At 34.5% G+C, this 18,214-nt stretch overlaps 1 protein-coding gene across 1 annotated transcript in view; it reads right to left on the reverse strand.

Annotated features, from left to right (window-relative positions):
* Positions 1-5,220: 5,220 nt before the first annotated feature.
* The window catches only part of LOC123956088 (3-oxoacyl-[acyl-carrier-protein] synthase, mitochondrial-like), a 28,846-nt gene continuing 15,852 nt past the window's right edge, over positions 5,221-18,214 (reverse strand). The window contains exon 2 of the mRNA XM_046028328.1: positions 5,221-5,730. Coding sequence (XP_045884284.1) covers positions 5,252-5,730 — 479 coding nt within the window. The 3' untranslated portion in view covers positions 5,221-5,251. The remainder of the gene's footprint in view (positions 5,731-18,214) is intronic.

An 18,214-nucleotide genomic window follows, 5' to 3' on the forward strand; every position in this document is an offset into this window, starting at 1 on the left:
TGATAGAATATTAAATAGTCTAAAGAATTACTTTCTGATTCAGAAAAGAATTTAAAAAGGTTTCAGGGTACTAAAATACCACACAAACTTATACCCACATATCCCAGCAATATTTTTAAATGAAGCAATGTTAATAGTTAAAATATTAAATTTGGAAGAGAGATTATTTTAAGAAGCATAAAAATTGAGATAAATTTGAGGTCTATCCCATAAAGTTTTAAGAGCTCTCAATAAAAAATACAAAACCATTTTTTAGGACTAAAGATGAATCAAAATATGGAAACTTATGGGGTGTTCATAAACTGGGTAACTCCATATTGACAATTTACATTCTCTCCAAATTCAATGTAAACCCAATCAAAATTCAGGGGCGCCTGGGTGGCTCAGTCGGTTAAGCGGCTGCCTTCAGCTCAGGTCATCCGGCTCCTTGCTCCGCAGGGAGCCTGCTTCTCCCTTTGCCTCTGCCTGCCACTCTGCCTGCCTGTACTCTCTCTATCTCTCTGACAAATAAATAAGTAAAATCTTTAAAAAAAAATTCAAAAAGGATTATTTAAGAATTTGACCAGTTGATAAAACAATCTGTAGAATTGTGTACTACAGAAGTACGAAAGGCAAAAAAATAGTCGCTTGAAAAAGAAAAGTGAGATGAGGGACTTGGTGTACAGGCAAACCTTGTTTTATTGTGTTTTGTTTTATTCTGCTTCACAGATACCATGTTTTGTTTTTGTTGTTTTTTTACTTTAAAAAAAAAAAAACAAATTGGAGGTTTACAGCAATCCTGCATTAAGTCCGTTGGCACCATTTTTTCCAAAAGCATTCGCTCACATCAAGTCTTTGTATCACATTTTGATAATTCTCACAATATTTAAAAACTTTTTCACTATTATTATATTTGTTACAGTGATCAGTGACAAGTGATTATGACTTTAGAGCTCTGATGATGGGTAGTATTTTTAGCAATATTTTTAAATTAAGGTATATATTTTTTATGTAGACACATTATTGCACATGCAATTGACTAGAGTAAAGTATAAATATAACTTTTATATGCACTGGGAAACTCTTTATTGTGACATCACAGTGGTCTGGAACTGAATCCCCAGTATCTCTGAGGTATGCCTGAATAAGGTATCAAGATATATTATGAATGTGTGATCTTGCTGCAAGTATAAACACACAGACTAGTGTATGAGAATAAAAACTGAAACAGTCATGCTTAGATGGGCCCTAGATATATAATGTAAGTGGCAATGCAGCACAATGGGGAATGAACATTTCAGTTAATTGTGCTGAAATTACTAAAAGATACTGTCGAAAAATACTGGATTACCACTTTAATCCTACTCAAAAAAGTTTCATGTATCAAACAGCTAAATAAAAAAAGAAAAAAATATATTTAATGGTAATATAGAAAAATATCATTTTGCATACTTGATTTAATAAGGCATAGGAAACAACCATAAAAATAATTTGTTAAAGTAATTGAAATGAATGACATTAATACTCAAAAGACAGGGCAAAAAGGCAAATGACAGTAGGAAAAATTACTTTAACACATACCAGCAAAGGACTAGTTTCCAAACATGTAAAAATTTTTCCTAAGTCAAAAACAACTGCACAGTAGAAAAAGTTTGGCAAAATAATTGACTATGCACTTCACAAAAGAGGAAATCTGAATGGCCAACATGCACACAAAACCATGATCAACTTCAGTTATCACTGAATTGTAAAATAAATCCATGAGATAACCTCAACATATTCAACAAACTGGATGAAATGTAAGTCTCACAATACCAAGTTTTGGTGAGAATGTGTAGTAATAGAAAGTCTCATCTAGTTGATGAAAGTGGATATTGATATACTTACTCTTAAAAAGTATTCATCAATATCCAATCAAAATGAACTGTAGCCCAAAAGAATTGAAAACAAATGTTCATACAACAATTTATATAAGACTGCTCAGAGAAATAGTATTTATAACAGTCACAAAGCAAAAACAATCCAAATGGTCATCAACTGATAAATGGATAAACAAAATGTGGTATATCTAGACAAATGAATATTCTTTGGTCATAAAAAGAATGAATTACTCACACATGCATGGATGTACCTTGAAAACAGTATGCTCAGTGGAAGAAGCTGACACAAATCCATACGCTCCATCATTCAATATATATGAAATTTCCAGAATAGGCAAATCTATAGAGAGAGTACATTAAAAGTTACCTACATTAAAAGTTACCTATAAGTAAGATTGGGATAAGAGGATCTTGGTAAGACAGCTAAAGCTTATGGGGTTGCTTTTGGGTGATGAATATATTCTAAAATTGACTGATTATGGTTGCACAAAATTATTAACTGCATTAAAACCAATAAACATTATGCTACAAATTGTGAATTTTATGGTATATAAATTATACTTCAATTAAAAAAAGGAATTTTAGCATTTCTTAAGACCCTGAAATTATATTCATATACATGCATATATTTACAGATGTGCATACATACATACACCCACATATATATGTGTTAAATATATATTTCCAATAGAAATTATTTTATGCTTCCCCTATATGCTCATGTAAAGTTCTGACAAACTTGTTTGCAATAGATATACAATGTAAAAAAGCATGAATAGATTCATAAATTTTGATAAGTTCATATAAATTAGCCCATACTACAAGTATGATTTCATGACAATCATGGATGAATCATACATATAGGTTATTGAGTGAAACAAGCAAGAAACATAAAAAAATACATCCAGTATACTTCCATTTCTATTTGTTTAAAATTAGCAGAACTCAAATGTAAATTTTAGAGATGGATATCTAGGGGGTAAAATCCGTAAGGTAATACACATTTTCATTATCAAAAAGGCCAGGATATGTAGAGAGATTACCACTTTGAGGAAAGAAAGAAAGAAAGTGCTAAAGCACATAAGAGTATTCTAGGATTCTGGTAATAATCTATTTGTTGACTTCATGGATTGTAACATTTATAAATATTCATTATATATAAAGACATATATAGAGACATATACACACACATGTCTTTATCTATCTATATAGGGAGAGAGTGTGAAAGAGCAGGGGGAGAGAAATTGCTCACTTGATTGCAAGGAATTTGGATTATGCAATTGTATATGTTGGCTTGGTTAGGAAAATTCAAAATCAATAGGGCAGATGATTAGGAAAGGCAGGCTTGAATTCCAGAGTATGGGGTGAAGCTGCTATCCATACAATGTTATGCACACACACATGCTAATGTGAAGGATACTACAAAGATTCTACATGACCAACATTGTATTGAACAAGCAACATCACTTCATTCCTATAATACAACAATGCTTTCTTCTTTAAATTTGTGGATGCTAAAATATAATGCAAATATCACAATTTATTGAAGATTTAGTAACTGCAATTGAAATGTAGTATTTAATACATAACAACTGGTTTAGTTTGCACTGTGATATAAGGCCACTGATGTTACTACATTGTTTATTAGACAACACAAGCTCTACATGGATGTTTTTGGAAGCAGTGACAATACTTTTATTTTGCTTTTTTAAAAGTTTTTATTTAAATTCTAGTTAACATACAGTGTAGTTTTAGTTTCAGATGTAAAATATAGTAATTCAACACCACCATACAATACCAGGTGCTCAACAAAAATACATTCCTTAATCTCCATCATCTATTTCACTCATCACCCCACCCAGCTCCCCTCTGGTATCCACTGGTTTTTCTCTATCGTTAAGAGTCTGTTTCTTAGTTTATGTCTCTTTCTTTTCCTTTTGCTCATGTTTTCTTTCTTAAATTCCACTTATGAGTGAAATCACATGGTATTTGTCTTTCTCTGTCTGACTTATTTCACTTAGTGTAATATTTTCTGGCCTCATCCTTGTCACTTCATTGCAAATGGCAAGATTTCGTTCCTTTTTATGGATCAGTAATATTCCACCATCTTAATTTTAATTATATATATATTATATATATATTTTTAAAAATTTTATATATATAAACTTCTTCATCCATTCATCAGTCAATGGATACTTGGTCATGACACTTGGGCTCTTTCCATAATTTGACTATTATTGATAATACTGCTACTATAAACATTGGGCTGCATGTATCCCTTTGAATTAGGTTTTTTTTTTTTTAATTCTTTGAGTAAATATCTAGTAGTGTAATTGCTGGATTATAGAATAGTTCTATTTTTAACTTTTTGGAAACTTCCAGACTATTTTCCACAGGAGTCTCAATACATTTAAACTTATATGCATCCATTGGGGTTCCTGGGAAGGCTCAGTTGGTTAAGTGGCTGCCTTTAGCTCAGGTCATGGTCTCAGGTTCCTAAGATGGAGCCTCATATCAGGCTCCCTGCTCAGTGGGGAGTCTGCTTCTCCCTCTCCCTTTGCTATTCCTCCTGCTTGTGCCCTCTCACTTGGGTGCTCTCTCTTTGAAATAAATAAATAAAATCTTTAAAAAAATACTCTTCCATGCACTCATAATTTTCAAACAGGGAGTTATTTTGCACTAGGGAAAGACTATTTAATTCTTTATGTATTAAAATATTTAAGTAGGTTTAATTCAAGTCATCTGACTCACCTGTTTATTTTCTCACACCAATGTGCTCAGGGACGCATTCATATTGCAAATTAGTTATAAGTATTTCCTTGTTTACATGGGCTCGAATTAAGAGAGTAAATACATGTTTTTCCTAAAGTATCTTTAAAGAAATGTCAAAACATAAGAATTCATATAGACATCTAATTTACATGTTAGGAGATTTATACGTTTAAATATTTGTTTTCCCTTTTTAACATGTTAGTGAACTATATGGCTTAATCTTCAATAAAAGGAAAATACAAGTATGCTATCTTAAGATTTTAACTGATGGGGGCACCTGGGTGGCTCAGTGGGTTAAAGCCTCTGCCTTCAGCTCAGGTCATGATCCCAGGGTCCTGGGATCAAGCTCCACATCAGGCTCTCTGCTCAACAGGGAGCCTGCTTCCCCCCCCCCCCCCCGCCTGCCTCTCTTCCTACTTGTGATCTCTGTCTGTCAAATAAAATAAATAAAATCTTAAAAAAAAAAGATTTTAACTGACATTTGAGTGTCACCTATTAGATCTTTTCTGAGAAGACCAAATCCAATAGAATTTTTTTGTATTTATGTAAACATTTATTTCTCCATTTAATATAGTTCATATATTTTTTTAAAAATCACATTTAATTACAAATTATTTGTCCTACATGCCAGCAATACAAAGCGTTGCATTAGTACCACCAAAACCGAAGGAATTGGTGAGTCCAATACATCTTTTCTCAGTTTTCCATTCCTGTGCCTTTAGCGGAACATAATTGAGATCAAATTCTGGTTCTGTACAATCCAGGTTTAAAGTAGGTGGTAGTTTTTGATAATAACAAGCCAGAGCAGTAAAAGCTGCCTCAACTGCCCCTGCAGCTCCCAACAGATGTCCCGTGGCTCCCTTAGTTGAAGAAACTGCAAGGGCAGGTGCATGGTCTTTGAAAAGATGTTTGATAGCTTTGTTTTCAGCAGCATCTCCCAATGGGGTGGAAGTAGCATGTGCGTTGACATAGGATATCTCTTCAGGTTGTACACCTGCATCTTTTACAGCTGCAGCCATACATCTTAAGGCACCTTCTCCTTCAGGGTCAGGCGCAGTTATGTGACCAGCATCACCCGAGAGTCCATAGCCCAAAACTTCTTAAATATGTTACACATATTTAATTTGTGCAAAGTTTAATTATTTTAACTAATATTAATCATTTCCCTCTCATTGAAATGTTTAATTACTAAAATCTATATTGTGGATATAAATATTTACATAATAAATATAAATTTCTATTCCTATCTGGAAATCCTTATTTTGAATACCACTTCTGTGACTTAGAATGATTTAACACTTTTTTTTAAAGATTTTATTTATTTATTTGACAGAGATCACAAGTAGGCAGAGAGGCAGGCAGAGAGAGGGGGAAGCAGGCTCCCTGCCGAGCGGAGAGCCCGATTTGGGGCTCGATCCCAGGACCCTGAGATCATGACCTGAGCCGAAGGCAGAGGTTTAATCCACTAAGCCACCCAGGCGCCCAAATTTAACACTTTTTTTAAAAGATTCATTTATTTGAGAGGTAGAGAGAGAGAGCAGGGGTCAGGGGCAGTAGGCAGAGAAGCAGAGGGAGTAGAAGAGACAGTCCCAAGCACATTCCATGCTGAGCATGGAATCTAAGTCAGGGCTCAATCCCATGGCCCTGAGATCATAACCTGAGACAAAACCAAGAGTTTGATGCTCAACCGACTGTGCCATCCAGATGCCCTTGATTTAACCTTTGATAAGTTTGGTAACTTTGGTAAGTTGATTGATTTATTTTTCCCACAATTAATAATTGCCTTGCATGGTTCTATTAAAAATTAGTGATGATTCAGTAATATTAAAAATGTAAAACCTTACCAGAGTGAGTAGTTATCAAGAAATGCCGGTTTTGGGATGCCTGGGTAGCTCATTTAGTTAAACTTCTGCCTCTGGTTCAGGAAATGATCCCAGGGTTCTGGGACAGAGTCCCACATCAGGTTCCTTGCTCAGTGGAGAGCCTGCTTCTCCCTCTGCCTGCCGCTCCCCTGATTGTGCTCACTCTTGCTCTTGTGCTCTTTCCCTCTCTCTCTCTGACAAATAAATAAAATCATTTTTTGAAAAAAATAGAAATGTGGGGCACCTAGGTGGCTCAGTGGGTTAAAGCCTCTGCCTTCAGCTCAGGTTGTGATCCCAGGGTCCTGGGATCGAGTCCCACATCAGGCTCCCTGCTTAGCAGGGAGCCTGCTTCACCTGTGCTCTCTCTCTTTGCCTGCCTCTCAGCCTACTTGTGATCTCTGCCTGTCAAATAAAAAAATAAAATCTTTAAAAAAAAACAAAAATGCTAGTTTGTTTTATTTATAATATTGAAAACATAAATAAAATTATCATTTCATTTCTATTAAGTAAACTTCACCTAGATAGACATGTAATTGTGAAAACAAGTGAGATCCTCGACCAAGGTTGTTTGGCATATTGGAGGGAAGTAGTCTTGAAATATAGAAATTTTTTTGTGGTAAACAAATTTTAATTATGAGTCTTTCGTTCTCCATTAGAAAATTGGCTGACATGGAAATGGAAGCCCTTCTTCATTTCAGGAAGACCAGAGTTTTCATCCTTCTTAATTTTTTGGGGGGGGTATTTAAAAAATTTTTAGGTTTTTATTTAAATTCCAGTTAGTTATCATAAATGTAATATTAGTTCCAGGTGTACAATATAGTGATCCAACACTTCCATAACACCCAGTGTTCATCACAACTAATTCTTATGCAGTGTTACCACCAGAAGGGGGTAGCTTAGTAAGAAAAATGAGACTTCAGTTAAACTATGTGAAATATTATGATAGATTCACATTTTTCATTTTGAACACTAAATTGTGATTTTCTTAGAGATTTTAGACATGAGAGAAGTTAGATATTTGAGATAGTTTTTTATTTTACTAAAATATAACTACTCGTTACCCTACACCGATATCTGATAGGAAAATTACCCCATCAGTGGTAATATACTAAAAATGGAATCAATTATCCATTGTAGAAAACAATGAATAATTTGTAATGATTCAAGGGTTGCTTTTATAAGGCTTTGTCAGTTATAGTTTTAAATATAAAGTTAAACTGAAACTCAGATTAGCATGTTGGGCACATATTGGGTATATATGTCATGTTAGGCAGTTGAAACCTAAAAAGTCATTAATTTGGTTGTTAAAGGATTTCATATTTTCTTATTTTGAAAGAGCACATATTAAAGATTTTAAAAATTCTAACAAGTGTGAAAGCTTTTATCCAGTTTTACTTTCCTTTACTATTTTTATTATTTGTGTGTTTGTATTTACACACACAGACAACAGACATCCACATATATGAATACATTCATGTGCATATGTCCTACTGATTCTGTTTATCTGGTTGAACCCTGACTGACAAAGCAATAAGGAATATAATTTGCAAAAGCAAAGAGGAGAAAATGAGGTAAGTGAGGACACGAGCTGACAGTATAGGTCGCCAAAAAGATGGGTGATGTGGTCAAAGTTTGGCAGTTTCTGTGAGATGAAGAAAGTTTTAAAAAACGTGGTGATAGATACAGAAGAAGCTTGGAAAGATAGCAGATAGATATTAGTAATGATTAGTATAAAGGTTCTGGAGATGATTTAGTTACTGATAATGTTTTTAGCTAGGTAAGCTGGGTACATTTAAGATCTTGGAAAGTGACAAAGTAGCTGAGGGGCCAAATGAAAATACTATGTAATGAGGAAGAACTGAAATATTGAAAGGATTAAGACTGCAACCTGCTGATAGAATTTTGATGAATTAGAACTTAATGGAAGTTTTATAATATTTACAACCATGAATTTATGTATGCAAATCTCATGGCTTTTGCCTCAATAGATCTGTAGTATTTGAAGGAAGCAAGAAGGGAAATGACTTGGAAAGGACAATGGAAAACAAGGAAGATACCTCTTGTGGAATATGGAATTAATTAAAAACAAAAAAAGCAAAAGGCAAGATGTGAGACATCTCCAGTAGACTCAGGATATGGGGAAAAAGTATCCCCAGGAGGATATGAAGTCATTTTAAAACATGAAAGTGATGGGGAAACACATAGTAGAAGTCAGGAATGTACAAAATGTAAAGACAAAGCATATGTTCAAATGAGAACTGTGGAAATGTGAAAAGATGAATTGGATCAGATAGCCATGCTTTATATAAAACTAGATTCTGGACGATTGCCAATTAACCTGGGATAGCTGAGCTTCTGGTGATGAAAACTGTTCTAAACAGTCTTCTAAATACATACATACATACATACACAGATAAATAGATAAAAGAATGAATGAATGAATGAATGAAAAATAAACAAATAAATAAATAAATGGATATCTACAGCATGAAAGTATTAGATCCAGCAGTTTTTAGGAAATCTGTTCAGTCTTTGCAGATGACTGGGAGGTTGAGAGTGATCGACTAGAAGCAGATTAAATTATATAGGTGTACTTTAGTTCTTGCTGAGCCATTTAAACTATATCTAGTCCATACTGTTAAAATTTTTTTTAAAAGTGGAAAATGAGAGTCAAATCGAGGTGAAGCGAGAATGAGTAGGTTAAATCAAGAATTATTTTTTTAAAAAGACAAAACCAAACACTTAGACCTACATGATATTATGCAGTCCATTTTCTTGCCTAAGAAATATACTTTGGAGTAGATTTCTGTCTTTAGTGAATGCATGAAATTTGTTAGGTGTCCCATACATATTTTTGAAATGATAGAAACTTACTTTAAATGAATTATGTCTACCTGCTTTTAAAGCAAAAACTGTGATATATTCAGAATTAAATTAGTTTAATAGATGCTTTCAGAAGCATTTTCAAACCTAAATTGATATTAGAGGTTGATTTTAATTTTTCCAAAAGTTATAATTAGAATGGTTTAGGGATATACTTTGTTTTGTACCCACTTTTTGTCCTTCACTTTTAGTATGACCAAGGAATTAGAGATTATGTGGCATGCTGATCTGTCTCTGCTTTTTCTATAAATTTATACAAATTCCAGGAAAATCCTAGAAGGTTTAAGGGAATGGAATTAATACACATTATATTCTATCATTAAGCCTATCTTGAATGAGAGAACTTTGTATATCACAGAGAGACCATTCAGTAATCAAACAATATTGTTTGTTGCCTACGGATCTGTTCAATATACTAAAGACAAAAAGGATTAATAAAATTAATTAATTTCTCAATTTACTTACATATGGAATACTTAATTTTAGAAAGATCCTTCTGATTGAAATGCTGAAAAAGTTTTAAAGAAAGGGAAAGTGCCTTCACAGAGAGCAGAGAAAAATCAAAATCACATTAACATTTAACCAAAAATACAGAAAAAGAAGGGAAAGAATGATTAAGAAAACAAGAACGATGGGCAAAAATGGAATAATAAGAATAAATTTATAGAGTAACAAGAAGAAAAATGTCAAGGAGCATGACAAGAACAACATGAAAAATGGCAAGCAAAGAAGAAATACATGAACAAAAACAAAATCAAGAACAACAAGCAAGAACTACTACAACAGGAATGAGAAGGAAGATCATGAAAGGAGAAAAGGGAAAAAGAACACAAAAAATAATAAAATAATAGTACAGAAACATGAAAAATACTGCCTTAGCTGGTGAACATCAAAACTAATAAACAGTATCACTGGTATGTTTCCTTGATGAAATTATTTCCATGACTAAAATGTAATAGTAGTTATTTTGTACTTATAAGTGTAATTTAATATAGCTGATCATTGATTGTCCCTTGATATTTTTAACGTATTACACTGTTAGTAAATATAAAGCTTGCACCAAGCTCTATTAAAATGTTTATTTCTACTTCTTGCACGGGAAAATTTCCCTTTAAGGAAATCATATAAGCCTAATATTGTGAATGTAATTGGACAAGATTTCTCTAGAGATAAAACTGGCTAAGAGCATACTAATAAGCTTATTTTAACTTTGTTTATTCCTAAATTAATCTAAGAATTTAAATTTATGTACACGTTTAACTTATTTTAAAATACAAAAAATCACGAGTATATATTTTAGTGGGATGGTTTAAAAATAGAGATCATTATGAACTGTGAATCATAGCAGTTCTAAATTAAAAGGAATACAAGTAAATTTTATAAAGTAGGAGTGTTTATTACCTAGAGCTGCACTGTTCAATATGCTCACACAAAGCCTCATGAGAGGACGTAAATTTAAGTTACTTATTTTTTTTAAAGATTTTATTTATTTACTTATTTGACAGAGAGAGAGAGAGATCACAAGCAGGCAGAGAGGCAGGCAGAGAGAGAGGGGAAAGCAGGCTCCCCACTAAGCAGAGAGCCCGATGCGGGGCTCGATCCCAGGACCCTGAGATCATGACCTGAGCCAAAGGCAGAGGCTTAACCCACTGAGCCACCCAGGTGCCCCTAAATTTAAGTTACTTAAATAAGATTTAAATTCAGTTCCTTAGCCCCACCAGCTACATTTCTTACGGAATGATTTATATATAGTAGACAGCAAATATTTGTTGTGAGGTTGAATGATGAAGAGGTTAGCATATTACAGGTTTTATAAAGATGAGATTTTCCTAAACTTTAAAGTTTAGCTTTAGAATTTCAACTTCTTTACAACAAAGACAAAGCTCAGATAATATCAAGACCGAGGTGGTTTTTAGTCATTTGCTGAAAAAATCAGCTGCATCTCCCTGGGCTCTCTTTTGCATCCCCAATTAAATCTCAGTGAATCGAAACTCCTGAGCACAGATCTGAAGGTGTCCAAGGGAGTACTTCAGAAGCCCTGTTACCCACTGCACTCATATGTTCACAAGCTTTCTATTAAAAAAAAAATCGCTGTGGAGAAACTAGTGACTTTATTGATATATTTATTGCAGTTGAAGCTAAAAAAGAAGACAGGCGAAACATTTTGAACTTGACTCAGTTTAAGCTGCTGATATTCCAAATACTGTATTAAGCCCTGAGAACACAAAAATAAAAAGTCACACTAGTATGCAAGAAGCTCTGTCTTTTTTTTTTTTTTTTTTTTTTTTTTTTTTTTTTTTTTTTTTTAAAGATTTTTATTTTTTTGACAGATAGAGATTACAAGTAGGCAGAGAGGCAGGCAGAGAGAGAGAGAGAGAGGAGGAAGCAGGCTCCCAGCCAAGCAGAGAGCCTGATGCGGGGCTTGATCCCAGGACCCTGGGATCATGACCTGAGCCGAATGCAGAGGCTTTAACCCGCTGAACCACCCAGGCGCCCCAAGAAGCTCTGTCTTAAACAGTGTTTTCAACCAGTATGACAAAGCATGATACAGCATAATGGTGTTTTATAAACCTTTTCCAAATATGTGCCAAATTTTGATGGATGTATAACATGTACTTTGATTGTAAACTCTAGAACTATTTTTATAGCCACATCTGTCAGGCTAAAGCTATACTGTTTGCAGAGCAAGGTACAACTTGTTTGTGTCAGGGGTAATAGAAAAGGCATAAAATTAAATTAATGTCAATGAAAAGTGTTTTCTGGAACATGCTAGAACTTGGCTTCGTGAGAACATAAGAGAGTTTATTCAGGGCAGTAAAGATTTCTCTCTAAAAGCAACATGGTTTTGAAAGGCAAACATTAAATAGTGCAGTAACTGTGGATTCCTTTATAGACACTCTGAGACATTGTTATTGCAGAGATTTTGTTATATTATTCCTGACTTGTGGGTAGTATTTTTTTTTTTAGTCTTAATTCTGCCAACTGCAGCTGCCAAAATTTCTAGTATTCACAAGTAAATCCACAAATACTAAAGTAATAGGAAACACAGACATATAAACACAACTTCAATGCAATTTCATAAATATATTCAAGTATGCATATGATAGTAATCCTAAGGCTTCAGAGAAAAGTGCCATCAAGGAAGTAATATAACAAAAAGCAAAAAAGAAGCTTCTTGCAAAAGAGGTGGTGAACTGTTGGAAATAAAATTGACAATAAATACTAGTTCTACCTGAAAGTAATTTGAAACATGCGAGTGCTTGGGCTACAAGATATGAGCCCAGGGAGGTGGGGGTGAAGCTATTAAGAGATTCAAAGAAATGAAATCTTGCCATTTGCGACGACGTGGATGGAACTAGAGCGTATCATGCTTAGTGAAATAAGTCAATCGGAGAAAGACAACTATCATATGATCTCCCTGATATGAGGACATGGAGAAGCAACATGGGGGGGTAGGGGGATAGGAGAAGAATAAATGAAACAAGATGGGATTGGGAGGGAGACAAACCATAAATGACTCTTAATCTCACAAAACAAACTGGGGGTTGCTGGGGGGAGGTGGGATTGGGAGAGGGGGAGCGGGCTATGGACATTGGGGAGGGGAGGCGAACCATAAGAGACTATGGACTCTGAAAAACAACCTGAGGGTTTTGAAGGGTCAGGGGTGGGAGGTTGGGGGAACAGGTGGTGGGTGATGGGGAGGGCACGTTTTGCATGGAGCACTGGGTGTTGTGCAAAAAGAATGAATACTGTTACGCTGAAAAAAATAAATAAATAAAAAGGGGAAAAAAAAAAAAGAGATTCTGAATGTTATCCCATGAAATTTGGTATAGAAGAGATGATGAAGGGATTTTAAATGAAAAGGAAGGGGAGTCTGTGGTTCTGACTCTTGGCTTGGGTTCAGGTCATGATCTCAGGTCATGCATCAGACTTTGCACTGAGCTTGGAATTCTTTGCCCCCTCCCATATTTGCTCCCCCCCCCCACTTGCATTCTCTCTTTCTCTCAAATAAATAAATAAATAAAGTCTTAAAAAAATAAAAGGGAATATATATCATGATATAATAGTCTAGAATTCATGGGCTCAGCAAAACAAAGATTTTGTAGTGAGGGTTTTGAAATAGCTTACGGATAAAAGAGTTATTTGATGTGATATACTGAAAAGATGAAAAGTAAAAATATTTTATTTATTTATTTGAGAGAGAGAGAGAGAGCGCACAGAAGGATAGGGAGAGAGAGAAGCAGACTCTCCACTGAGCAGGGAGCTCTATGTGGGGCTCGATCCCAGGACTCTAAGATCATTCCCTGAGTGATCCAGGTGCCCTGAAAAGTGTCATATTCTTTAATAAGGTTTTCATAAAGTTTCTGAAATTAACAATAAAATTATTTTCTTTTTCTTTTTTTAAATAAAATTATTTGTATTGTTTATCTTCTGGGATTAATAATGTTATATTACAAAACAGAGTAGATGGTAAAATCATGTTCCTGAAGACAACCAAATAGTAAAGTCACCTTAGTAAGCAGGAAGTTGAATGTTTAGAGATGATTTCAGTTTACAGTAGTGATCTCATCCCTAGTAGTGATTCTAGATCTTGACCTGAAAGGTAGACTATTAATATCTGGGGATGTTATTAATCCTGCTCTTCACCACTATTTGAGGTGTCTTAATGGTGTATCAAGTTCTGAGAGATGGTTGTTTCACTAAAGGTCATGTTCTTCTATCTTGTTGCTTGATGGTCATTTGTTAGAACATTTGATAGTACATAGCAGCTACACAGCAACATTTGTGGCAATAGACACTACACAGGTAAATAGTATAACACAGACAAAAAATAGAAGAATTATTATCAGAGTTTATAGTGTGCTTCTAAACCAGAAGTCAAGAGTGCCCAAATTAAACCAAAAGAATAGATCCCATTTCCAATGCAAAGTGTCCTCAGAATCAGATATTAGAAAAATTACCTAATAAATTTTTTCAGATCACTGTATTAATATTAAAGATCCTAGAGAGATCTACATAGATATAAGCATACCACTCTTCTCCTAAAACCGTACATGTTAGTCCTCTAGATGTCATCTGAGAAGCTCTATTCTGAAACACTGCCTCTTGGGTTTCTTGGTCAAAGAAGGCATTATTTAGCACTACTTCCCTTCTGTGACCTATACCTATACACATAGTATTTCTCCACATCCTGGACATCCTGTAAAGCACAGAGTAAAGAGGCTGCAGGAGAGAAGAAAATAGTCTAGAACTGCCTTGAGGGGTTAGGACTTCAGTTCTGAAAATGAGGGCCAGTGCTAACAATAAGGCACTGCTCATCAGTAATGGCGTGTCCCCAGGAAATCGAATTTTTACTATTAAGGTAAACAGACAGACTTAAAGCAAAAGTAGTTCTTGCTCATAAGATCAGTAAAAGGGAGATAGTCTCCAAATGTACACCATCTCTTCTCTAATCATCTTTCAAGTTTATTTCTATTAAAGTGCATTTACCAACTACCTTTTTTTAAAAAGCTAGATTTAATGCAAGATACTAGAATATTGTTTTGATGCAGACAGGAACCTCCTTTTTAAATAATAAAGTTATACGGATTTTAAATTTCTGGTTATTTAGCCTGTTACAGTGTATGCCATTTAAAAGTTACTTAATGGTTGAGTCAGTTACCCAGGAAACCAACTAATTCATCACAAGGAAATTGTACCAAAGTAAGCCCAGTGACTCCCAAAGGAGAATGTTCACAAATCCAACAATTCATTTTATTATATACTTTAACAAGTTAATGCATAAATTGTGTCCAGGTATTAGACCAATTTCAAGGGGTGACTAAGGATTCCAAAAGCTGTATTAAGAAAGATTTAAAAGAATGATGATGTTTTTTGCCCTATGTATCTTGGGTAGAATTTTTTGTATCTCTCATAGCCAACTACTTGATTCAAAAGTCTTATGTAGAAGTAGTCTCCAAGCAGAAACTGTTTTCAGACAGTTTATGGGTTCTTAGATCAAGGTTTTTAGTAGGGACTATCTTCCAGTGACTGGAGGATGGTTTTGTCCACTTCAATTAAGATACATAAATGCAAGTGTCAACTCCTTGATGTTTCAGTACTAAAATAGCTACAGTATTTTGACAGGATTCTTTTCATCACTGGTTGAGGATTGTCATTCTCTACTAAATCTTCTATACCATCATTTCTCCAGGTGTTGGGCCAAGCAAGTATGGTTTAGGAGATTGTTGAGGAAAGGCTTACTGTATCTGTTGATAAGAATGAGTGCTTTGCATAAATCTAAAATATTTGGGTATGACTACTTGTAAGAATGTGGAGTGTAGAATATGAATATGGTTATTAGCTCATAATGAGAAATTTAAAACATCCAAATAGGAGTTTTATTAAAACCAATTTTATTAAATTTTATTTTATTTTATTAAAACCAATGACAATAGCTTAGAAGTTTGAGCATCTTTGAGAAAATGACTAATTTTATTTCCAGATTTCTATTTATTCTTTACACCTCTCATATAGAATGGGGGTTATATAAACTGAAGTTCTGAATAGTTGTAGGGCTTTGCAACACTCTTTAATAAACAATCTAAATCACACAGATGCCCTTGTCACTAGAGAGACAGCTTGGAGTACAAAATCAAATAATTTTTTGCTACTATTTGAGATGTAGCTCTTTGACAAGGGAAGGCTATACAAGAATAAGCAAACAATGGCCAACATGTATACAAAGTCCAGATGGGGGAATAATGGCATGAAAATTCATTTGGAGATGTTCAAAAGAGTCCTGAGGTTTGAGTCTTTATATGTCATACTTCACAGTTTACCAGGATTGTGGTGGTGGCAGATATACCAGAAACAAATTTAGGAGTTTTACTATAAGCTTTCCTCAACAATGTTCAGTAAGTGCTGTAGCCAATTTGTTTTTGCTGTGGTGGTAATTCCATGCAAATTTTTTGCAAGTATTCATTAAGGTCCTCCAGGGCCATTTAATCTCTAATCTCAGAATAACAAAGCTTATTTTCATGCTTTGTAATCAGATTTTCCCACTATAATTTTTCTAATCAGGAAACAATCATGGACATTCTAAAATTGTCTCTCTAAACTTCTCCAAAGATTTTGCCTTATGGTATATCACAAGGTCTAGGATCTTATTATAGTAGTACCTCTGGGGAAATGATCAGCCAGGAAATTTTCCTTAGTTTCTAAGCCTTTTTTGTGTGAATTTGTACATTTATAATAGCCACTACATAGAATGTATTAAAGCAATCAAAGTTTCTCTACCCTCTTGATCATTCTTAGTTGAGATTCTGCTGAAGTGGGAAAGCTATTGTTTCTAAAACTTTCTGAATTCATAGATGACCCCCAAAGAATATCAACTATCAATGCACAAATTCTTTTCAACTCTAGTTAATCAGTAAACTCGAGTATGCTAGATTTCATTCTGCTATCTAGGTAGGATTTTCCTATGATAAAGGGTTACAACATATTCCACTTTATATCCTTTAGTTTCATTCTCAAGGTACAACCCATCCACAAAGTATTTTCACCCTAATTTTACCAAAGGAGTTTCCAAAAAGCCTAAGGGTTTCTTTCCTCACCTCCCCACTCCACCCAGAAGCTAGTACTAACAGTACTGGTAAAGATATAATAAGTATCTCTTCTATAAGGCTTCAAGTATTGATTTTAATCTGCACCCACTACCCTAACCCCTTTACTTTTTGTAAGATTCTGGCTTTAAGGGGATAGTCTTTTAGTTTCTGGTTTCAAAGCATAGTGTGCAAGTTTTAGCAGAGATTTTGTTTGGTCCATCTAAATTCTCAAGGGTTCAATTAATATAATCCTACCTAAACAGGAAACATTTTGCCCTATAAAGTCATCTAATATCTTTTTGAGATATTTAATCTGGGTTTTAGATACATGCTACCTAAAAATTAAGGTCCAATTTAGACACAACCACATTATGAATAGAGGAGTCCTCAGGGATTTCAAGGACGAGATCAAGAGGAAAGTATTTAAGGGCATCTGGGTGGCTCAGTTGGTTAAGCATCTGACTCTTGATTTTGGCTAAGGTCACACAATCTCTGGGGTTGTGAGATCAAGCCCCATGTTGGGCTCTGCACTCTGTGTGGAGTCTGCTTGAAGTTCAATCTCCCTGCTCTCAAATAAATAAATAAATAATCTTTTGAAAAAGGATAGCATTGGAGCACCTGAATGGCTCAGTTGGTTGAGTGTCTGACTCCTGGCTTCAGCTCAGGTCATGATCTTGAGGTGGTAAGATTGAGCCCTGTGTTGGGCTCCATGCTCAGCACAGACTCTACTTGTCTCTCCCTTCTGTTCCTCTCACTCCTTCTTTCAATTAAATAAGTATTTTAAAAGGGATAGCGTTTAATATGACAATTCAACTTATACTGTAATATTTATTATGCTAGGGGTTGTGCCATAACCAAGGAGGAAAGAATATCCTCTGGTTAATGTATAAATATGAGTGATATAGGCCAGGATATACTGAAAGTCTGAGAATTACTGGAGATAACTACCACCAGAATAATTACTGACTCCAGGAAGAGTTTGTATAATGACTATAAAGTTAAGGTCAATATTGTAGTACTTCATCAATTAAATTTTTTATAAAGTTGATCTTTTGTATATATGGAATTTTCTCCTTCTAAATTTAATGGCAAAATGGAAAACTGAAAACTGAGTACTTGATTTTTACTCAGTTCACTCACTCCTCCCATTTTTCCCCCTTCAGTTTCTTAGCTCATATAGGCGATTTTTTCCTGATAACCCTTTTCTTTAGAGCACTTACAACTATTTTTAACAAGAGACTCCCTCCTCTGT

The sequence above is a fragment of the Meles meles genome, chromosome 14 (genome assembly GCF_922984935.1).
Source record: "Meles meles chromosome 14, mMelMel3.1 paternal haplotype, whole genome shotgun sequence".
Lineage (NCBI taxonomy): Eukaryota > Metazoa > Chordata > Mammalia > Carnivora > Mustelidae > Meles > Meles meles.